The sequence below is a fragment of the Canis lupus genome, chromosome 9 (assembly GCF_048164855.1).
Source record: "Canis lupus baileyi chromosome 9, mCanLup2.hap1, whole genome shotgun sequence".
NCBI classification, from domain to species: domain Eukaryota; kingdom Metazoa; phylum Chordata; class Mammalia; order Carnivora; family Canidae; genus Canis; species Canis lupus.
The window spans coordinates 72,751,599-72,774,760 of NC_132846.1; the positions used below are offsets into that span (position 1 = coordinate 72,751,599).

At 64.8% G+C, this 23,162-nt stretch overlaps 1 protein-coding gene across 3 annotated transcripts in view; it reads left to right on the plus strand.

Annotated features, from left to right (window-relative positions):
• The window catches only part of TRMT61A (tRNA methyltransferase 61A), a 27,108-nt gene continuing 3,946 nt past the window's right edge, over window positions 1-23,162 (plus strand). Inside the window, exons 1-6 of one of the 3 annotated variants that reach the window (XM_072840101.1) lie at window positions 1-106; window positions 564-923; window positions 3,260-3,526; window positions 5,332-9,512; window positions 12,577-12,799; window positions 21,203-21,386. In XM_072840101.1, coding sequence (XP_072696202.1) covers window positions 593-923; window positions 3,260-3,526; window positions 5,332-5,603 — 870 coding nt within the window. In that variant the 5' untranslated portion in view covers window positions 1-106; window positions 564-592 and the 3' untranslated portion in view covers window positions 5,604-9,512; window positions 12,577-12,799; window positions 21,203-21,386. The remainder of the gene's footprint in view (window positions 107-563; window positions 924-3,259; window positions 3,527-5,331; window positions 9,513-12,576; window positions 12,800-21,202; window positions 21,387-23,162) is intronic. The other 2 variants (XM_072840102.1, XM_072840103.1) reach the window with 2 other exon arrangements.

Sequence of the window (23,162 nt, forward strand, 5' to 3'; positions counted from 1 at the left end):
GCGGGGCGGGGCGGGGCTCTGACGTCATCGGCGGGCGCCCGGCCGCGGCCGGAAGTGCGGAGCCACGTGCGGAGCGTCGGGGAGCGGAGCCCGCTGCGCGTGGCGGGTGAGAACTCCGCGCGGGTCCCTCCCCGCGCCGGCCCGGCGCACGCCGTCTCTCCCGGGGGCCCTCAGCTGCCCTGCAGCCCCTGCCGCGCGTCCCCTGGAAGCCCGCCCGCGGGGAAGGTGGGAAGGGGGTCCGCACGCCGGTGACAGCACAGCCCCGGGCCGCGGCCCGCTGTGCCGGCCCCTCCTCCCGCCCGAATGGGAGCCAGTGTCCTGACAAGTGGTGACAGGGTCTGGCCCTCCCCTCGGGGCCCGTCCTCTGCCGGGGCCCCGCGTCAGCCCCTCCACCTGTGACCTGGGCCGGCCTGTCTGTCGTGCTGTCAGGCCAGGGCGCTGCCGAGGACTGAGGCCCCCCCCCCCCCGCCCCGCCCGCCGCCTGGGCTCTGGGGCTCCCCGCCCTCGGCCCAGATTCCGGTGCGCCGTGCTTTACCTGCTCAAGCCCACACGCTTGCCCCCAGGTCCCAGGCACCTGCCAGCCAGCAACACCATGAGCTTCGTGGCGTACGAGGAGCTGATCAAAGAGGGTGACACGGCCATCCTGTCACTGGGCCATGGTGCAATGGTAGCCGTGCGTGTGCAGCGGGGGGCACAGACCCAGACCCGACACGGCGTCCTGCGGCACTCAGTAGACCTCATCGGCCGCCCCTTCGGCTCCAAGGTGACCTGCGGTCGAGGCGGCTGGGTTTACGTGCTGCACCCCACGCCTGAGCTCTGGACGCTGAACCTGCCACACCGCACTCAGATCCTCTACTCCACCGACATTGCTCTGCTCACCATGATGCTGGAGCTTCGGCCTGGTTCTGTGGTCTGTGAATCCGGTGAGTTCTTTGAGCTGCCTCCATTCCGATCCTGAAAAATTGGCGTGATGGTGGAGGTCAGACCCAACGTCAGACAGCGTCCAGCCTGCCCTTCCAGAGCGTGGGCTCAACTTCTGTTGTACCAGAACAGGGCGGGCTGACGGCAGGGACTGAGGAGCAAGGGAAGTAGCTAAGAGGCTGGTAATGGAACCCGAATGAGAGTTGATGGTTCCGGATCAGGGATTCCGCTCGGAGGGGCTGCTGTTCAGTGAGAGTCCTGCCTGCCTTGCTGGTGCAGAGCCCGAGTGGCGCTCGGCTCAGGTCGAAGTGCTGACTGCCAGTCCCTATCGCTGTGCCGGGCCTAGCAGTCCCTGACCGCCCAGGCCCCGGGCTGGCAAACTCCTCCCTTCCTGGAGGGAGGCTGGGGCTGCCCCGAGGTGCTCACTGCAGTTAGGGAACTTGCCTCAAGCTCATCCTCAGCCAGTACCACTGCCACTGAGCCCGGGGCACATGCACACACATACACACAGGTGCTGGGGCCACCTGGGATGGATAGTGAAGCATTCATCCCGGCCAACCATAGCCCAGGCCCAGAGGCACCCGGATTTCCAGCATGCTCCTCGTGGGATGCGCAGCTGGGCTTCACAGTCATCATGGGTCCCCAGCACCACTGCTTCCAGCTTTCTGAGGACTTGAGGCCATCCTGTTCCCCTCCAGGTGGACAGCTGGATGGTTCCTGTTGCCCAGCCAAACACTGAAATGGGAAGAGTCAGATGCAGAACTGAGCTGTGGATCAGAGTGTGATCAGAAGCTGGGCAGAGGCCAGCTGCTCAGCCACAGGGCCCATGGGGTGCCACTGGCGGATGGACAGCATCTGTGCAGTGGGCATGCTCCAGGGCTCTGCTGTGCCAGCTCCCCTTCTGGGAACTGTGGGTACAGCCATGAACAAGACAGGCCAGGTTTCTGCTTCCCTGAGCAGATAGTAAGCTCAGTGCCACCGTTTCAGTGCTGTTGAAGCTGTGAGGCTTGTAAAAACAGGGCTGCGTGTTTGAGAGTGACTCCCAGGGGTCCATCCAGCTAGGCTGGTCAGGGAAGACCTGTGACAAGGGGACATTCAGCTGGGAATGATGAGAAGGAGGCGATACCAACAGCCAAGGGAGGGTGTCACCCCAAGGGCGGGCCATGCAAAGGCCCTAAGTGAGGGCCCAGCAGGGAGGTGAGGAGAATCAGACACAGCTCAGAGGGCCCTCAGGCGTCTGACTCTGCTTTGTGTGGGGAGGAGAAAGCATGGGCTGACGGAGGTGAAGAGAATCCCTCTACTGTGCTTGAGGCTGGATTAAGGGTGGCCTGCCTGGTGGTGAGCACAAAGTCAGGAGGGAGGGCCCAGGCAGCCAGGTGGCAGGGTGGGGGGGACACATGAGTTACTAGTGGGTTGCATGTGAGACGGAGAGGGGAGTTGAGGGTGCCTTCATGGTGTCTGGCTGAGCCGTGGGTGTCCTCCACTGGACCCAGGAGAGCTTGGCTGGGAGGGGTTTGGGATTGGAGCAGATCCAGCTTTGCCCTCCTTCACGCAGAGCCAGAGCGCTGGTCGGCTGTTGAGGGGAGGTGGTGCGTGTGCACCGGCCACTAGGTAGGAGTCTGGAGCGAAGGAACATGGCATTCATTGGGGAGCGTTCATCAAGGCTGGCACCTGAAACCCCCGGGGCAAGAGGAGGTCATGGTAGGGGCGGGGACACGGCCAGGCACTGCCAGGTAGGCAGTCAAGCAGAGGGGCAGCTGAAGGCAGCTGAGGAGTGGCCAGTGCAGTTGGAAGAGAACCAGGGGACGATGACGTGGAAGACCGGAGCCATGTGGCAAGCTGGTTGCCGTGCCATGGTGCCATGAGGCCAGGCGGAGCCAGGGCAGGGCTGCACTCCCAGTGGTGGAGGCGGGTGAGAGGCAAGGAGATGGACCCACCTGGGTGGGCCAGGAGCTTGAGGGAGGAGGGCCGCGGGACCAGCCAGCAGCTGGAGGGTGTGGGGCAGGCCATGCCGCCCCATCTGTTCTGTCTAGACCCTGTAGGGTCTCTGGCCTCCAGGTCTGGGCAGTAGGGTTTGTTTCTGTGCTGGGATTGGGCAGGGCTGCCACTCTCACCCCCGGACCCACAGCAGCCTCGGGAAATAAATCCCTGCTCCCATCCCCACTTGGCCCCAGTGCGGCCCCAGCTAACCAGACCCCGTCAGCTGTGGGAGTGATGCCCACTAGTAACCAGGATCGTCTGTCCCTGGGGGCCCCGTGTGGATCTTTTCAGGGTGAGGGTGGAGGTGTTTCTTGAGCGTCCCCAGCAGTCCCGCCTGACATCTGTCCTGTCCCGCCAGGCACTGGCAGCGGCTCCGTGTCCCACGCCATCATCCGCACCATCGCGCCCACAGGCCACCTGCACACAGTGGAGTTCCACCAGCAGCGGGCAGAGAAGGCTCGGGAGGAGTTCCAGGAGCATCGAGTGGGCCGCTGGGTGACCGTGCGCAACCAGGACGTGTGCCGCAGCGGCTTTGGCGTGAGCCACGTGGCAGATGCTGTTTTCCTGGACATCCCGTCTCCTTGGGAGGCCGTGGGCCATGCCTGGGATGCCCTCAAGGTTGAAGGTACAGTGAGGGTTCCGCTGTGGCTGAGCTCCTGGGCTTGGCTTTGGATGCGGGTCACGCAAAGCCCAGAGAGGTCAGAAACCACCAGGCCATGCAGCATGGCCAGGCCAGGGCCTCCTTGCACCTGAAATCAGGGTGGGTCGGGCTGGAGCCAGGAGGAGTAAGGTCTGAGACAAAGCGGCTCCAGCTGAGCGCCTGCACCTTGGTCTACCCCGCTCCCACCTGGAGGTGGGAAATGTCTGAGTTCCCTGGGGAATGTGGCGACTCCACCTCAGTGAGGTGTGGGACCCAGGCCATGGGGCACTTTAGAGGTCAGGGCATTTCAGAGGTCAGGAGGTCAGCCCCTGAACCCAGCCCTTGCCAGCAGTCTCCCTTCCCCCCAGCCACAAGCCAGCTCACCGGCCCCTTTTAGGGAAGATGCTGGATGCGGAGGCGGGAAGGAGGCGGGAAGGTTGGCCCTGAGCCAGGGAGGCGCTGGTGAGGCCCTAGGTTTTTCCCTTTTCTGGAGAAGGAGCCAGAGCAGGCAGCCAGGGCCCCTTCCCTCCTCCCCGCTGAGCTCTGCAACCAGAGGGAGGGAGCCCAGGGTGCCCCAGGAGAAGGGCCTCCCCTCCAAAAGACAGGTGCCAAGGCACGGCTCCCTGTGGGTCCCACGCCATGTTCCTGGGCTCGGCCATGGTAGCCTGGGGCCCCAGCCTCCCCACACCCCTCCCCACACCTCCACACCTTCCAGCTTTGTCCCAGTCCCACGGATGTCAGGCCCAGGTGGTCACACTGCCCGGCCCCCTGCCAAGGTTCCTTCCAGGGGGAGCCACACCATCTGCCGCCCCCAGCCCCCAGGCTCCTCCAAGCCCCTCCTTCGGGCTCTCCCTGGGTCTGCTGGTTCTGGCCCCAGAGGTTCCCGTCTTCTGTGGGCTCACCCGCCTGCTCTGAGCCTGACCTCCATGAAGCGTGGTTCCCAGGCTTTGGCCCTCACCTGGTGGGGCCTGTTTTCCTAGGAGTACACAGGGGGTCAGGTCCCTTCCTGGGGAGCACCCTGCTCGTGCCACCTGCAAGCCCACGCCTTCCTCAAGACCTGTCTGGGGCTCAGTGTCCCCGGGTGTGGCAGGGGTGACCAGGTCTCTGGGGCATTCCAGGACTTGGCCCGCCACGTCCTTCCCCTGCCTCAGCTTCCCCACACCCTGCCAGGACAGGCACGTGGGCTGGACAGAGGCCAGGCTGAGGGACACTGCGGGTGGGCCCTGGTGGGAGGTGGCAGGAAGGGGCTGTCAGCTCCCGCCCGCACCCTGTCATCCTTGGCCGTCAGGCTCCGCTCAGAGTAGGCGCCTCCTGTTCCTAGAGCAGGTGACAGCCTCTAATTTCCTGTGACAGCCGCAGCCCCCACCGCCGCTGTGCTGTATGGTTAGAGCTGCTCTGGGCACAGTGCTTGGGCGGCTGCTGGGCCAAGGCTCCACCCTGACCCCCACCTGGTTCGTCCCTGTAGAAGTGGAAGGTGGCAATACCTGCCCACGGCCAGCTGAAATCGGGGTAGCGGGCTTGGCCTGAGTGGTCCCTTCCACGTGGCTCAAGGAGAGCCCCTGTCCCTCCAGGCCCTGCCCTCTCCTCCACCTGGGGTCCGGCTCTATGTGCCTGAGGGCATGGCCAGCCTCCAGGACCTTGGCCGGCACCCACAGCCCCACCGCAGTTTTTACCCATGCCTGTCTCCCCGGGGGGGACTGGAGGGGGCCTCGCCTCCCCCCTGCAATCCCCAGCCCTCAGCTGGCTCCTGCACCCTCCTGCCCTCTGACCCCATGTCTGGCTCCCCACAGGTGGGCGCTTCTGCTCCTTCTCTCCGTGCATCGAGCAAGTCCAGCGCACGTGCCAGGCACTGGCAGCCCGAGGCTTCTCAGAACTGAGCACCCTGGAGGTGCTGCCCCAGGTGTACAACGTGCGTACTGTCAGCCTGCCTGCACCCGACTTGGGAGCCAGCCTGGGCCCCGAGGCCAGCCCTGACGCCAGCCCCTTCCGCAGCGGCACGCCCATGAAGGAGGCCGTGGGCCACACTGGCTACCTGACCTTTGCTACCAAGACCCCGGGCTAGGAGGCCTCCCGCCAGGAGCCCCCGGGGCGGGAGCGCTGTGGAGCCAGGCCAGGGAGATGCAGCCCAGCCAGAGGCCGCCTTATATGGTCAGCAGACTCCCGCTGGGGCCTGTGTTTAGAAATGCGGCGGGGCGGGCCCAGGGGGACGGCCATGGCAGAGGAATGCGGGCAGGGCCAGCCAGCTCCAGCCCCTCCGGTCCCCAGGGAGGAACGCCTCCTGCCCGACTCCCTGCTGGGCTCAGGTCCCACACACGGTCTCTGCTGTCGCAAGCTCTTCTGCCTGTTGAACTGAGGGGTGTAGGTGGTGGGGCCCAGGTCTGACGCCTTCCCAGGTGGCCCCAAACTGGCAGGGAGGCGGGGAAGCAAGGACTCCGACGGGGAGGACCAGGGGCCTGATGGTGTTCCCACTTAGTTTCAGGGGGCGGGCCCTGCCCCCCCTGCCCCTGAGAGCCAGTGCTGCCTGGCTGGCCAGCAGCTAGGGGAAGTGCTCTTGCTGTGTGGCCTCAGGCCTGACCCACCCTGTTAGGGGCCATACAGGCCAAGGGGGAGTGTCCTGCATCCCCTCCTATCAGAGTCGGGCCCAGGGCAGCCCTGCCCATCTGCCTTGCTTCTGCCCCTGGGAAGTGCCTTCCGTGGCCCTGGTCCAGCCACAGCCCCTGGCATCTCAGTGAGAACATAGCGTCACATAGCCAGGACCCTGAGGGGGACAGTGAAGTGCTTCCAGTGACTTGGCCAATCCCTTTCAGAGCTCTTTGAACCCCGGATGTTCAAACAGCCCCAGAGCTACTTGGGTGCCCCTGCCTCTCACAGGAGCCCTGGGGCCATGAGGGTGCATCCAGGACGGAGGGCAGCTACTCTAGGGCTGGGGACAGATGCCGCTTGTCCCGCCCTGGTCCCCAGCTGGGTGCTGAGTGGCTGGCATCCCTGCCTGCTGCGACTCCTGAAGGGCCTGTCTGTCTTTGGCCTCACCTGTCCTCAAGAGCCTTGGTTTTCCCACGTTTGGACAAGAGCCCCAGGGGACTGTGCTGGCACAGGGCTGGCTTCTGACCATGCTTGGCAGAGAAATAAACACTGTTGCTCTGCCGTGCTAACTGGTCTCTGTGGTGCCCCTCAAGCCAGTCTTGTTCCCAACAACAGTGTCCAGGCTGGACCTTCCCACACAGCCCTTGCTCCTGCTTCCTGTCCCTGTCCCAGGGGCTCTGGACTCCAGGATAATAGCCTGGGACATGGTGGACAAAGGGGCAAGTGTGTGGCCACCCCACTCAGCTGCAGAAAGGGCCACTTGTCCTAGTGGGGGAGGAGGAGGGTCTGCGTACATGCGTGTGTGTGTGTGTCCGTCCCCGTCTATCCATCTATCCCAGAGCACTGGACCCTCCCTTCGCAGCCTAGCTTGGCCCTGCATTCATTCACACCACGGGCAGCCTCTTGTGCTTCCTGCAGTGTCTTGAACTCCGGAAGAGCTCCCCTCCCCTAGGCCTGCCGTCCAGCCCCAGGCCACATCCAGGCCTGGGATCCTTGGAAAAGGCCGGGGTCCGGTGGGCCTACTGAAGGACGATTCCGGGGGCCTCCCCTCCCCTCTCCCACCCGGACTCTTGGCAAGCTCTGAGCCCCATCACGGTTCCTCTGGGTCCCTGGAACCACCAGCCCAGGGCTCTTGCCCCTCCCTGGACCTGTCCTGACCTCTGAGCAAATGCCTAGCTTGGGGGGCAGAGGAGGGACCTGTGCCTCACCCTGGCCTTGGAGAGAGGCCTGTAGGACATCTGATGAGGGCACAACCCTCCATGCTCTACGGGGCACATAGGCCCTCCTTAGTGTGCCCCAGTTTATGCGTGGGGCTGAGGACGGAGGCCTGGGCTGTCCCTGGGCCTGTGGGAGCTGGAGGGCTGGGGTCAGGAGCCCTGCACCCAGCACAGGGCAGCTCTTCAGCGCAGGCCCCTCACAGCCACTGCCCCCCAGCCCCCGCCCCGCATCAGCCTTGCCCCAGGTAGCCATCCAGGCCCCGTCCAGCCTCCGCCTGGAGCTCCATGTGGTCCTGAACCCCACCCCACCCCTGTGCACCCCCTAAGACCGCACTCATGTCCCCGGGAGCTTCCTGCTCGGCCTAGGGTCCTCTGCAGAAGGGAGCCTGACGTCCAGAGGCAGCGCCAGGGCCCGTGGTGAGTGAGTGGTCAGCAGGTCAGGGCCCGTCATCTGCGAGTCAGCAGCATGGGGCTGTCACAGGGCAAGGATTCACCCAGACGCTCCCTGTGACCGCTTTTTCCTGGAAATTCCTGCACCCACCCTGCCCCTGCCCAAGGAGTCGAGGTGTCTCGCCCCTGACCGCCTCCACTGCTGCCCCCCTGAAGGCCGAGCGACCCCGGCTCAGCCGCTTCGAGGGTCGAGGCCCAGGATCCTGCCGTATGGACAGGGTTCGAGTCCACCTGTGCGTCCGTGGGGGCGGCTCGGGTCCCCAGGAAGCGCCTAGGCCTCGCCCTCCTCAGCCCTCGCTGTGCGTGGTCCGCTCCTGCCCGGGGGGCCGCGTAGGGCCGGGTGGTGGGTGGCATAGCCAGCCGATGCCAGGCCCCTGGGGGCCACCCCCTGCCTAGGACTGTGACCGGGAAGGGCTGTTTGCTCCAGGAAGACAGTGCCGCGGTGCGCTTCCCCCGTGCCTGCCCCGTCACCCTGCTGCCTAGACCTGCAGCCACCAGCCCCCCACGGCCTCCAACCCGGTGCCGTGGGCGGGCAGGGGTTCTGTGTGGGACCCTGGGCCCGGGGAGAGGGTGTCGTCTCTGCCGCGCCCTGGCTCACTGCGCAGATGGAGAAACTGAGTCCCAGAGGAAGTAAGACTCGCCAGGAGCCAGGCCTCTGGCTTCCGCCTGCCCACGGGGGCGGGGGTCCCGGGTGGTGAGCACGGAGGCCCGAGCGGAGGGGTTTCTGCCCTGAGCCTGGAAGGCTCCTAAGGGGGAAGAGGGGCAGCCACGCAGGGGCCGCGAGGGCTGGTGGGTGCTGGACGATGGGGAGGAGGCGCCCCCACAGCCCCAGAACACCGCACAGGGCAGGCGCCTGTCCGCCCAGCTGGGAGCCGCCGCCCCGTCCACACGGCTGCCCTGGGCACAGGCCGCCCCGGGGGCTCCCGCGGCAGCCTGGGGTGTCCCTGCCTCCTGGTGGGGCCTCAGGTGCCGGGCTCGGCTCCCCATCCAGGTGGGGGCCACTGTGCCCTCTTCCAGCCCCGCGGGGTGCTCCCTGTCCAGCCCAGGAGGACCAAGCCCTCCCTCTGGGCACGCCCTCCTGGTGCTGGGGACCCAGGTGTCCAGGGCCGCCCGGCCTGCCCTTGAGGAGCTCCCGGGAACCGCCCGGACGGCGCAGGTGAGAAGTGCCCCGAGGAAGCAAAGCAAGAGAAGGGGGTTAGGCTCTGGGTGGAGGTGGGGGTTGGGACATTTACGAAGGCCTTGCCAGCAGGTGGCCCCTGCAGTCCCAGCGGGCGAGGGATTTGGACTTGAGCCTCAGCCACCGGACTCGCTCTGCCCTCCACTGGGGGGGGTGCAAGCTCTTAAAGGCTCGGGCTCTGAGCCTGCCTGCTCCCGTCCTCCCTCTGGTGCCATGGTGACAAGTCACCTCCCTCCTTCTGGCATGATGAGGATGAACACAGTGCCTGCCCTGGGGTGGGGGTGGGGAGGAGCCGCCACGAAATTATCAGGTCAGCGTTTGCCCAGTCGGGGCTCAGAACATTTCTGATTTTTTTTTTTTTTTTTAGATTTTACTTATTTATTCATGAGAGACACAGAGAGAGAGACAGAGGCAAAGGGAGAAGCACGCTCCATGCAGGGAGCCCGATGTGGGACTCGATCCCCGGACCCCAGGATCACGCCCTGGGCTGAAGGCAGATGCTCAACCGCTGAGCCACCCAGGTGCCCTCTGATATTTTTTTAAGGTAAAATTTATTATTTTTAAATAATTTCTATACTGATCATGGGGCTCGAACTCATGACCCAGAGATCAAGAGTCACTCCATTCCCACTGACCCAGCCAGGCCCTAGACCTTCTCTGTGATTGTTATCACCAATGGGAGCTACTGCTGACACCGCCTCCAGGAAGCCCTCAGTGTCTCTTTCAGATTCCAAGGCCAGACTTTTGGGGCCGCCCCTGGGTTCATCTGAGAATGTCGTTGCAGTTTGAGGCCTTCGAATAGGTTTCTGCGCCCAGGGTGCTTGACTAGTTTATGGGGATAACAGGAGAGAAGATTTGACATTGAAAATCCAGCTCATCCGCTCACTGTGCTTATAGTTAATTGTGTAATAAAACAGAACAGCGAGAACCTCAGGCTGGCCTGGGCCGCGGGACTTCGTGGACCTCCCGCTTGGGAGGTGGGTGTGTGAGTTAGCTGGCACCCCGAGCTGCAGACAGGCACCTGCCCCATCCCGGGGCGCCGGGGGCTGGCGGGTAGCGGCTCCCACTTCGCTCTCAGATCTGTGGCTTGGCCGCTCTCCGACCTCAGCGAGGCCTGTTGGCCCGCGGGGCTGAGCCGCCGTGACCTCCCCGCCCGACCTCCCCGCCGTGACCTCGCCGCCGCCCCGCTGCTCTGCGCCCCGCGCCCGGCCGCTCTGTCGTGGCCTCTGGCTCAGGCGCAGGAGGGGCCGGCGGTCAGGCGGGCACGTCGGAGCCTCGGGTCACGCGGCCTGTCCTCCCGTCGGGGAGGGGAGGGGACCCTGCGGTCTGGGTGCGGCCAGCCTGGGGAGCAGGGCGTGGGACCGGGGCTCCCCGGGAGGAGGGCATTTCAAAGTCAGGCAGCCTCGAGCAGCAGCGTTGGCGGGAGGGAATAACTCGGCTCCCACCGCGCTGAGAATAGCTCCGAATTGGGTCATGCTCACCGCACTCCGGTCACAGCCTCCAGCCTTTGACAGTGGTAATCAGCTTTCTCCCTGACATCTGTCCCTTCAAAGGGGGACAGGCTGGGTGCGGGCCCATTTGTAGAAGAAGCCGAGGGGCCGGGTGGAGAGGAGAGTGTTCCTGGGTGGGCCCTGCACCACCCCCTCTTGTGCAGCCCCCTGCCCACCTGCCGCTCCCCCCAGCACTACCCCCCCTCTCCCCAGCACCTGCCCCAGGCCTCCGGCTCCCAGGGATGCGGGAGCTCTGCCCCCAGCCTGCTCTCTGCTCTCTGGCCCAGCTTGGCCCCCCTCTGACCCTGTGCACGGCCCTCCTCCCTTCTGTGCTGGATAAAGGCGGGGCGGGGGGGGGTGGCGGGATTCTAGGGGCTCCTGTGTCTCCAAACCCTCAGGCCCCGGTGTCCTGCTCCTGGAGCCCAACGTGGCATAGCGGCCCTTTTGCCCCGAATCCGGCCCTACTCAGCCCTCCCCACACTCCCCCATAAGGCCTCCTTGTGCGCCAGCCCCCCAGCACCTGGCCCAGGAAGACCCTTGGCCTCTTGGCCCTTGGGTCCCTCCCAGCCTGTCCCCGCAGCCGAGCAGGGACCCGAGGTCCGGGCGCCCGAACGAGAGACAGAAATCACTGTGTCCTGGGACAGGATGTGGACAGGAATGTCCGAGCTCAAACAGGCATTTTGGGGGAATAAGAAATGCTTGAGTGGCCTTCACTCTGACACGACCCGGGGGTCAGCAGCCCTTCCTGACTTCCTGTCTCTGGAGTGACGTCCGATGTGTCGTCCCTGGGAGGCAGAAGGACCTTCCAGGGCCAGGCTTCGGCCCTCTCTGCTGGCCAGACCCATGAGCCGGGTCGCGTGTTCCCCGCGGCAGAACCAAGCCTAACTTTTGGCCACAGGTGTGTCCAGGAACCATCTCATCGTGACCCCTGGACCAACCACATCAGCACCCCCGGGGAGGAGGGGGGGCTCCTGGAAATGCACATTGGAGGACCTGGTGTCCCTCAAACTGTCCTTCCTTCTTTTATTTCTTAAAACAAGTAAACCAAGCACATCTCGAGCTCGGCCAACTCCATGGAGGCTTCCAGCACCATCTACCTCACTCTCCAGAGCCATGCTGTTGTCAATTAGAGCTTAATTTCATGTTGGCCTGGCTGGAATGTTTGTGTCGAGTCCCCAAATCCTGCTCTGGAGATTAGCGTCTCCGGAGGCTCCCCGCTGGCTCCCGAGCGTGAGCTGCACACAGACCCCTTCAAGTCCCGACTTGAACAAACCAAAGAGTTCATTTTGCAAAATGAGACATTCGGGAAATGGGAGGCCTTGACTGGATATTTCGTGGGTTTAAGGAATGACAACGTTTTTAGGCGAGTTGATGACACTGTGAAATGGGAACCGGCCTCGCGGGACTGCGGTGAGGGTGAGGGGAGAGGAGGCGGGAGGGAGGGATGCAGCCCGGGCACTCCTTGGACCTGGAGGCTGTGCATTTCCCCGGCTTTTGCATTTCCCTGACATTTTCCATAGTACATTTTTTTTTTTTTTTAAGGAAAAATGCTCCAGGCCGGTTCAACCTTTTATTTGCTCTAGCCTCTCCAGGCAGCAGGAGGGTCAGAAGCCCCTGCCCGGCTCTTCTCTGGGCCTCCCCTCCCTGGGCCAACAGGCTCCTCTTAAGTCAGGGCCTGGGTTTTGGGCGTTGGGAAGGGGTGGGGGTGGGGGAGCGGCCAGCAGGTCTCTGCTGTGGGGTGGGTGGCAGAGCAGCAGGCAGGCTGTGGCAGGGCAACCGGAAGGCATCCAGTCTCTGCTCCTCAAGGTCCCAGGGACCGGGACCCCGACGTGGGTTTGCTGGGGTGGAGGACGGCCCGCAGAGTGGCCCCAGCGTGGAGGTGGGGAGGGCAGGGAGCTGGGGCAGCAGGGCCCCTCAGCTCGGCCCCAGAGGAGGCTCCGTCCCAGTGCTCCCCGGGTGCTTGGGGGCAGCCTCTCTCCTGGCCTCTCCAGCTCCAGCTGACCCCCCCTTCTCCTCCTAGACCCTCCCCTCAGCCCTGCGCCCCTGCCCTTGCCCCACTGCCTCCAAAGGGCCCATCTTGTCCCCCAGAAAACGTCTCGGAAATCCCTCTTATTGCAGTGTCATTGGCCGGCGCTGCACGGCACCGTGTGACATCCTGATCCAGGAGTCCCGTGCGACCGCGCCTCTTCCCCGTGTTCATCCCCCCCACATCGGCTGTCGTCCTCACATTTGCGAGAAAGGGGACCTAAGTGGGACCCAAGCGGCCAACGAGGTGGGACCCAAGCGGCCAACGAGGTGTGACCATGGACTTTCTGTGGTTTGAGCGGCGGCGGCGGAGCAGGTAGGCGGCACGTGGCGGGAGCAGCGGCCGCAGCCCCGGACCCGGACCCGGGGCCCAGGGGCGAGCGGGGACCCACGTGGCCTCGGGAGACCCACGGGGCCTGGGGCCTCGGGAGCCGGCGCCCAGGAATGCGGCGGGCTGGGCGGCGGAGCGGGCGTGTTGCTAGGCTGCAGGCACAATGGACATTCCGGGCGCTAGGCGACGGGCAGGAGCGCTTTCCCAGGGGGGCAGGGACCGGCCGCGCCCCGCCCCGGCTGCCTGGCCCTCGGGGTGAAGTGCAACCTCCTCCCCGCGCCCCACGCTCGCCCGGGGCCCAGCCCTCCCTGCCTGCCCCCGGCCCGCCCCGCCCCTCTGCTCGCGCCTCCGGCGGGACCCCGCAGTCCAGATGCAGGGGTTTGGGGGGTCCTGGGCAGATCTCCGAGCTTTCGGTGGGACCCCAGCCCTTGGGCCTGGCGCCCCCACTGGAGTCTGGCCAGGGGCCCGCCTGCTTGCAGCCACGTCTGGCAGGCCCGGCCCCAGCGGCTGTCCCCGCAGCCCGGCCGCGGTTTGTCTGGGACAGTGGGACAGCCGCCGGCTTTTGTTTTGCTCCCTTCAGGCTCCACTTCCTCCGTCCGCCCAGAGACTGCTAAGGAGCTCTGGGCCCAAGTGCGACCAGCTGGCGGGGTGGGGGTGGGGGAGAGCTCAGCAGGCCAGGCAGGGAGTCCACGTGTCCGCTCCCGCAGCCCTTCCTGAACTCCTAGGTCGGGCCACCAGGCTTTGCCCACACGACTCCCCCAGCCGCGCCTCCTGCCCCTGGGGCCCCGCCTCCAGGGCTCCCCCATGTCCTCTCAGCCCGGAGAGACCGGCTGAGGCGCCAGCCCCTCTCACCCCACGCGGGGGGAGGGGGGGGAGGGGAGGTGCGTGCACACACACACAGCAAATACACACACACACACAAGCCAGGTGTCACGCGATCTGGGAGAAGCTGGGTTCAGGGGCGGGGTTGCAGGGAGTGCAAGGAGCATTGGCACGAGCCTCCCCCTGCCCCCGTGACTAAGTCCCCGGCCGCTCCCCCCAGCTGGGTGGGGGGCCTAGCTGCCTGCCCCTCTCTGGGGGTGCCGGAGGGGGTTGCCTCCTAACACCTCAGGCGCCCTCGCCTTCCTTTTTTTTTTTTTTTTTTAAAGATTTTATTTATTCATGAGAGACACAGAGAGAGACAGAGGCAGAGACACAGGCAGAGGGAGACGCAGGCTCCATGCAGGGAGCCCGACGTGGGACTCGATCCGGAACCCCAGGATCATGCCCTGGGCCCAAAGGCCGGCGCTAGACCGCTGAGCCGCCCAGGGGTCCCCAGCTCCCTCGCCTTCCTGCAGCCCCCGCCCTGCAGCCTGCTTGCCTGTCCGGGGGACTCCTAGACACAGACCCCCTCCCCCCCATGGCACTCGGGGTGGGGTCTGCGCCTCAAGTGGTGCTGTCACTCATCGGGAGCCCAGCGGGGGAGTAGGGGGGCGACTCCCTTCCCCTCCCCCACTCCGCCGGCTTTCCTAGGAGGAAGGCCAGGCCCGGCCTAGGCTGAGCTGGGGCCCCCTTGGGGTCTCTTTTAGGCTGAGAGCTGGGGACAAAGAGACAGCTGCCCGCGGGCCCGGTGGGGGGGCCACGGCCTTTGTGCGCGTCCGGCCCCTCCTGGTGACCTCACTGCCGGCCAGAGAAGGGCCCTTTCTTCCCAAAGACGGCCGTTGGGAACCCGCCTGGGGACAAAGCCGCTGCCAGGCGGGAACGAGTGAGTGGCGGCCCCCCTCTTGGCATAAATTAGGGAGCCTGAGGTGGAGGAGGGGAGGGCAGCTGCAGCTGGCGCCGGGCGGGCACACGGCCCCCACCCCCACCGCACCCCGGTGCCGCCCTCCCCCCAGCCTCCTCCATTCAGTCTTCCCGTGGTGGCCCCCGCCGGCTGGGAACACCTAGGGCGTGTGCCCGTGTCTGCCCCCCAGGGACCCTGGTCCCAGGGGCAGTTGGGACACACGGGTCCCAGGGCTGGGGCTGCGGAGCTGCCTGTCTGTGTGTGCCCCGGGGTCTGCAGGAGCCCAGGCCTGAGGTCACATGGCGGCCCCTCGGCCTGGCCAGCAGGTGAGGTTAGGAAAACATTTGGTTTTAGCTGAGTGGTGTCTTGTGACATCCACCCCGTGAGGCCCAGGGCTTCCTGTCCCCAGGGCCCCGATGCTCCACAAAGTGCCCTCGAAGCCTTATTGGGCCTTAGCCCTCCCTGCTCGGGACACTGCCCCTGCCCCAGAGATGACTCTGTGTGAGGCCTGCCAGGGCCCGGGGGTCCAGGGTGGCCAATGGCAGCAGAGCCACGTGGACGTCACAGGACTCAGCCAGCACAGGTCACACTGCCGCATGGATGCACCGGGTCTCCTCTGGCAACTTGCTCAGCCTCCCCGGCATTGGAAACACTTGTCCCCGTCGCCGTAGCTCCAGGCCAGGCAGGCGCCCTGCGGGTGGAGATGGTGGGCCTGGAGCTGCCCTCGGGGGTCAGGTTGAGTCCAGGAGGCAGGCACAGGCTGGTGGCGTCAGCAGGGCTTCAGGTCAAGCCCAGGGGGGCTCCTTCAAAGAATGATGTGTGTCGCCCCTCCCCACCCCCCACCTGTCCCGCCTGCCCTGAGTGGAGTCTGGCCCTGGTGTCCCGGCTATGCCGATGACAGAGGCTGAGAAGCTGTCTGCGAGAGTGAAGGCCACCGGCCCTCCTGGGGTCCTGTCCCATGAGGGGACCTATGAGCAGCTCAGGGCCCTGCCCTCAGTGCTGCTGGTTGCCCCCTCCCACATGGGAGGGCCTTGGCCTGAGGCCTTAGGTTGGCCTACAGAGAACTTGGCAGCACAGAGAGCCCTGAGTTGCAGGGCGCCGGGGCTCCGAGGTCTTTAGCAACCCCTGAGGCCACAGCCCCCCCAGAGACGGAGGGAGCTTCCCCATGAGTGCTCCCCGGTGCTGGGCATGGCCGCCCCCTCCCCTTTATGGAACAGGAAACTGAATGCCCACGGGCTGGGCCCGCACCCTGCTTGGGCGGCAGGCCAGGAGGAGGCCGAGGCGACTAGGGCGCCGAGCCCCCCAAGGCCAGGGCACGCGGCCCCAGGAGGCCGAGAGCCCTGCACCCCCTCCTGGAGCCGGGAGCCAGCCCGTGGGGGGTGGGGGCGGGTGTAAGTAGGCCACCGCTTTGTGCGCCGTTGCCATGGCGCTGCCTGTGGCGCGGGCCTCCTCCTGGGCCAATCCCAGGACACCGCCAGGCGTCCCCAGGCAGGGCTGCCCCCAGTGTCCCACCCCCTGCCCCCAGGTCCCTTGCCCGCCCACTGTCTGCTGGGGGGCCGTGGAAGAATGCCTGTGTCCCACTTTGTCACACACACACACACACACACACACACAGCACACGCGGGCACGCGCACACACATGCACAGCCACATGAGGCGCTGGGTGGCACCGCTGCGTTGGAGTCCCCAAGAGCTTTGTGTTCACCCCCAGGAGAAGTGGGAGGCAAGATGTCAGTGCAGAGCTGCAGCGGCGAGACCGCCTGGGCTCCTCGGGGCCAGGAAGCCCAGAGCTGGGCTTCAGCCGTGGGGCAGGGGCCCGCCTCCCCTCATCTGCTTGCTGATGGTGGCACGGAGAGGAGGGGGCTCTGCTGGCCTAGACCTTGGGGGACACTGATCTAAAGGGAGGACACGAGTGGCCCTGAGTTCAGGTGAGGTCCGCCTCTGGGAGGCTTTGGGACCTGCTGGGCTCCTTCCACATCATGGCTGCGGCCACCAGGCCTCCTCGTGGGCAACAGTGGGCCAGGGACCCTGAGGGGTGGCCGCCCTGGTTGCTGTCTCGGGCTGGGCTGTCTCCGAGGCCAGGGGCGCACAGAGAGGCCTGGGGCCCGGGGCCGCCCAGCCTGACTCCCGTTGTCAGCTGATGTCAAAGGGTGGAGTCTGGCCATCAGGGCAGGGAGCCAGGCTCCCTGGACCTCGGCAGGAAGGGGCCAGGTGGGAGGGCTGGGGCCCCTTGCTGGAGGACACCCAGGCCCCCATTTTGAGGGTCACAGCTGTGCCCCTTGGTCCCCTGCCTCAGTCTCTCCATCTGACAACACAGGGCTGGCCAGGGATCCCCAAGCCCACCTGAGTTCATCCACATGCTGGCTCCTGAGGAGCAGGAGGGGCATGAAAACAGGACAGCCCCCTCACAAAGTGGCAGGCCCCCCCACACCTGCTGCAATGGCTGTGACCTCCAGGAGCACTTGTGTCCTTGGGGGGAAGTGCTATTGTCTGTTTGAATCTCAAGGCCCCTGGGAAAGGCCCTACCTGAGCCCTTTTAATTTTTTAAAAGATTTTATTAGAGACAGAGAGCGAAAAAAAAAAAAAAAAAGAGACAGAGAGCGAGCAGCCACAAGCAGGGGGAGGGGTGGAGGGAGAGGGCCAGGCGCCCCACTGAGAGGGGAGCTTGACCATGGCTCCATCCCAGCCCTGGGGTCCTGACCTGAGCCCCAGGCAGACGCTTCTCCACTTCGGCTGAGCAGCCCGGGCGCCGGGCCTGAGCTCCTGGCGGGGCAGCCCCTTCACCGTCAGGCCCCGAGCCGAGGGCCAAGCAGCACCCCACTTGCGTGAGGGGCATAAGGCCGTGGCAGGTGCGCTCCAGGGTGGGGCGCGGGGGGGGCGCTGAGAGGCCCCAGGGAGCTTCCCGGGCAGGGCCTTGGCAGGGCAGAGGGGGCTGCATGGAGGGCAGTGGATGGGCTGGAGCCGGGGCACGGGCAAGGCCGGAGTCGGGGTCATCAGGGGTTGTCAGGGGAGGAGGCGGGAAGAGGGCCTGCCTTGCTCCCGGGCTGAGCTGTGGCAAGGAGGCTTCCCGTGGGCTGAGCCCACTGCCATGGAGAGGCCAGGCTGGAGGCCAGGAGTCAAGGTCCCCCAACCCCAAGCTGTACCCTGGTCACCGCCAGGGCCCAGGTAAGCAGGTGAGGGGGCTGGGACTGCTGCCGTCCCCTGTCCCCCCCACCCCCGCTGGCTGCTGTGGGCAGCTTGAAGCCAGCCTCCAGAGGCCTGCCTTGCTTGGTGACAGGTGACCTTTGCCTGGTACAGCATCACCGGGGCCAGCCTGCCTGCTGCTGACCCCAGGGTGCAGTGTGGGGACCCTGGCAGCCCGGGATGGCTGGACCAGCCTTCCCCTCCCTCCCCGGCCTTCCGTGACCCCACCTGTCCAGACCCCGCGAGCACACCAGGTGAGCTATTTCCCTCTGCAGCTTTCCTCCGCTTTCTCCCTCCACCCTCCGCTTTCTCCCTCCACCCTCCGGCCTGGACCCCCGGCGGTCGGAGGAGGAGGTGGAGACCTGCCAGCTGCAGGGGGGCCTGTCCAAGGCCAGAGCCACCCGAGCCCCAAGGGGCCAGCACCCAGGCGGGGGTTACCCGGGAGGGGGCACCGGCCTGCGCGGAGCCCTGGACTCGCAGCCGGGGCTCCCCTGCCTGCAGGCGGTGGGGGTCCACCCTGGCGGTGTGGGGCCACCTGGGCCCGGGCGGTCCCCCCACCCCAACCCCGAGGGCCGGGCAGAGGCTTCGAGATCCACAGCGCCCGGCCCTGACTCTCCGTGGTGGCGGGGCGCGGAGGCCCCACGGGCAGCCAGCTGGGGCGGGAGCCAGGCCGACGGCCCCGCGGCCACCTGTGCACGAGCGCGAGGGCAGGTGCGCTGGGCGGGGCCTGACCCCGCAGCTGCTCCGCCTGCTGCTCGCCTCCTGGTCTCGGAGGCCGGGCCGCGGGCGCCGCCTGGTGGCCGCCACCGCAACCACAGCGCCCGACGGCGGGGAGGCCTCCAAGGTCAAGGGGCAGCGCAGGCCAGGCGGTGAGGACGCGGCGAGGGGGGGCGGGGGGGCAGGGGGGTCCTTCTCCTCCTCTAGAAATCTCACCGGGAGGGGTTCCCTGGGGCGCACAGCCCTAGCATCTGGACAGACACCCAGGGCAGGAGTCTGGCCAGGCTCGGCCGAGCTGCTGCGTCTTGGGCCTAGGGTGAAGGGGGCCGCCTGTAGGGCTGTATCATACCTGGCTCTCTGTTCTCGGGGACCCTCTGATCTAGGATGCAATCCTGCCACCCAAGGTGCCACAGCTCCCCGCACAGCCAGCCAGGTGCCCGGGGTCCCACCTGCAGACTCTCACCTGACCCCCACCTGCTGCTCCTCAGGGCCTTTGGTTGGCCTGTTCACTGTCCCCCAGATCCTTGTATGGCCCCTGCTCTCCGCCGCCCCAATAGCCCTGGTGGTCCCAGGACACCTTCCTTTCCTTTCGGTGGCTGGGCAAGGGGCGAGAGCAGGTGACGGAAGCTGGGTGTCGCAGGGAAAGTAAGGTGTGTGGCCCCGGAGCTGAGGGCCGCAGGCGGTGCACTGGCCCTGCCTAAGGTGGCCTCCGGGGAGGGAAGCGTGACAGGCCAGCAGAGGGTGCCCACACGGGACCCGGGGGAGCAGCCCGCTGCCCAGGCACGAGCTGGCCTCTGTGCCTGCTGAATTTTGTACCTTTATTTTTATTTTTTTATTTATTTAAAAGATTTTATGTATTTGTTCATGAGAGACACACAGAGAGAGGCGGAGACACAGGCGAGGGAGAAGCAGGCCCCGTGTAGGGAGCCCGACGTGGGACTCGGGTCTCCAGGATCAGGCCCTGGGCGAAGGTGGTGCTAAGCTGCTGAGCCACCCGGGCTGCCCCCTGCACCTTTACTAACCGGCTCCTTTGGTTTGTGAGCTGGAGCCCGGGAGCTCTGTCGCTTGCCCTGCTTATGCCTAGTCCCTCCTGCCAGCAGGCCACATCCCTCAGTCCCTCACTCTGCTTGCCTCTCGTACCCCAGCGTCCCCCGAGCCCCCTGCCCGGGTCCCATTGCTCCCAGTTCAGCACCCAGGTCTGCCACCAGGGTGAGCTCGGAACAAACCACGTGGACCCTGCCCCGCTCTCGGGGGTCCTGCCATCCGGCTGCTGCGCCCTGGCTCCGTCCCTGCTCCCTGCGAGGCTGCGCCAGGCCCGCAGGGCTGCCCGGGCCCAGGCTCTGGGCCTCCAGGCCCGCTGCTCCCTCACCTGGGAGGCCTCCCCACCCCGGGGCCTCACCCACCAGGGTGCACGGCACCCTGCCCCTGAGCTGGGTGCGCCGTGATCCTTGGCCACCTCCTCCCGGACGTGGGCTGCTCCTGGGGTGCGCGGCCGACCCTCAGGCCCTGCAGGACAGGCGCCCACGGGCCTCCCTGCCCCAGGAGGTTACCCGTTCTTCTGTCTGTCCGCTCCCCCAGCAAGCGCCTACTGGCCGAGCCAGGGCTGCTCTAGGTCCCGAGGACACGGCCAGGACGACCCCGGTGTCAGGAGCTCAGGGGCTGGGTGGGGACCTGGGGACCGATGCTGCGCCACGGGGCTGTGGCCCTCCCCTGAGCCCGCGGGCTGGGCCCGCTCCTCGGCCCGCAGCTGTGCCTTCCCGCGCCCGCCCGCCCCGCGTGGGTGCCGCCGCCCGCGTCCGCGAAGCAGCGCCCAGCCTTCCTGCGGGGCCCCGGCGGGGCAGGTGTGCCGGTGACCAGGCCCGGGCCCGGAGGGTCCTCATCTCCGCCCTCCCCAGGGAAGCAGAGCCACCCTGGGTGGAGAGGGAGAAGGGGGGCCTGCACCCCGACCTCAGGGCTCCTGGCAGGACCCTCCACACCCGTTTCCACCCGCCCTGAGCTGTGGAGCAGTTCGTGCCTCTGCCTGGCACGCTGGGCCGTGGGCACCTCGCTGTGCAGCCCGGGACCTGGCCAGGAAGACGACAGCACCGAGGAGCCACAGTGGGGACCCGGGGCTCGGCCGTGTCAGGGCTGCCGGCGTCCCTTCGGCTCCTCAGCGGGGTACACGCTCAGCCGGGGGCAGTTGGCCGGGGCGGGGGCGGCACCCCAGCAGCCTGGGCCTTGGTCTGGGCTGTTCCTGCTCCTGCTCCTGCTCCTGCTCCTGCCCGAGGGGAGGAGTGGGCTGCGCCAAACGGGGAGCTCCTGACAGTGACACCAGGACTCCAGAGCAGGTGCCCTAAACCAAAGTCCTCTGAATACTGACAAGCAAAAAAGCAGCTGATTTTATTTTTATTTAAGATTTTATCTGGGATCCCTGGGTGGCTCAGCGGTGTCCGCATCGGGCTCCCTGCATGGAGCCTGCTTCTCCCTCTGCCTGTGTCTCTGCCTCTCTCTGTCTTTCTCTGTCTCTCATGAATAAATAAAATCTTAAAAAAGATTTTATCTTTCCAAAATCTTATTTCTTTTTAAATTTAAAGTAGGCCCCATGCCTGACATGGGCTAACTCATGACTCAACAAGAATTGCATGCCCTACAGACTGAGCAGGGTCAGGGGCCAGAGTCCCCGAGGCAGCTGATTTGAACACCTCAGGAAGCTATCCGAAATCTGAGACTTCCCACTCATTTATTCAGCAGGTTCTTGGATATGTATTACGCACCAGGAGCTGAGGACACTACTTCTCGAGAAGAGTTCATCGAAAGGACATGGCGAGTGTGGAAGGCAGTGTGGGGTGGCCTGGTGCAGAGTGAGTGAGCTGAGGCCAGGGAGCTGCGGGAGGAAGGACACGTGCAGAGGCCATGCCCACTGTCTGTCCAGGTAGGAAGGTGACAGGATCATCCTGCTCTGCATCCCGGGCCCCTGGAGGACCGGGACAGGGACACTCACATCAGCATGAGGGCTGGCCAGGTTCACTTGGGAAACCGGTGACAGGGAAGTGGCTCAAGAGTTTAAAGATTTTATTTGACACAGAGTGTGTCCAGGGGGGAGGGAGAGAACCCCAGAGGACTCCCTGCTGAATGTGGAGCCCAATGTAGGGCTCAATCCCACGACCCTGAGATATAAACTGAGCCAAAATCAAGAGTCAGATGCTTGGGGGATCCCTGGGTGGTGCAGCGGTTTAGCCCTTGCCTTTGGCTCAGGGTGTGATCCCGAGCTTGCAGGGTCGAGTCCCGCATCGGGCTCCCTGCATGGAGCCTGCTTCTCCCTCTGCCTCTCTGTCTCTCTCATGAATAAATAAAATCTTAAAAAAAAAAAAAAAAAGTCAGATGCTTAACCAACTACACCACCCGGGTGCTCTGAAATGGCTCGGGTTTAAAGGATTATTGTAGGGACGCCTGGGTGGCTCAGCGGTTGAGCGTCTGCCTTCAGCTCAGGGCGTGATCCTGGGGTCCCGGGATCAAGTCCAACATTGGGCTTCCTGCATGGAGCCTGCCTCTCTCTGTGTCTCTCATGAATAAATAGTCTTTAAGAAAAAGGATTATTGTAGAAATGAAATGGGCCTGCCTGTGCTGTGACCGCAGAGTGCAGACAAGACGTGGAGGCAGTGTGAGGCAGGTAGCGCTCCTCTTACTGGAAGCCACAGCCTCCTGGCAGCTCAGGAAGGTCTATGGATCCGAAAATAAATATATACATATATATTTTTAAAGATTTTATCTATTCATGAGACACAGAAAGACAGAGAAGCAGAGACACAGGAGAGGAAGAAGCAGGCTCCATGCAGGGAGCCCGACGTGGGACTCGATCCCAGGATCCCAGGATCATGCCCTGAGCCGAAGGCGGCCTAAACCGCTGAGCCACCTGGGTGCCCCTATAATTCACAATTTAGAGACTTGAGGACAGAATAAGATGCTGGTTTAAGACAATATTTCTTAAAAAAAAAAAAAAAAAAAAAAAGACAGTATTTCTTATGAAGTCTTCCCACTAAAGGGGATGCAGGGTCAAGGGGAGCCTGGCGGGCTCAGTCGGTGCAACACCACTCTTGATCTTGGGGTTATAGTTTGAGCCCCATGTTGGGGGCAGAGATTACTTAAAAATAAATCTTGGGCAGCCCGGGTGGCTCAGCAGTTTAGCACCTGCCTTTGGCCCAGGGCGTGATCCTGGGGTCCTGGAATTGAGTCCCACATCAGGCTCCCAGCATGGAGCCTGCTTCTCCCTCTGCCTGTGTCTCTGCCTCTCTCTCTCTCTCTGTGTCTCTCATGAATAAATAAATAAATAAAACCTTTCAAAAACAAAATAAAATCTTAAAAAAGGATGCAAGGTTTATTGATGTTTGGAGTATGGCGTGCATTAGCTAGAGGAGTCCCCAACCTTTGGTGCCAAGGACCCCCGTCGTGGGGAGAAACTAAAGCTGGGCAGTAGCCTGAGCTCCCAACTGCTCCCCAGGGTGGCCCAGCGAGAGCTCCCTGCTGCGCACACCCTGCGCCCTGGGGCCCTGCAGGGAGGACCTGCTCGCCAGGTAAAGTGGGGGTGGGAGCTGAGTGGGCGCTGTTGCCCACAGTGTCTGCCTTTCCTACCGGCCCTGAGACCAGGGCGGTTCCTTGGGCAAGAGATCACCCAAGGGTCCGGATCATCCAGGACACGGAATACTAAAAC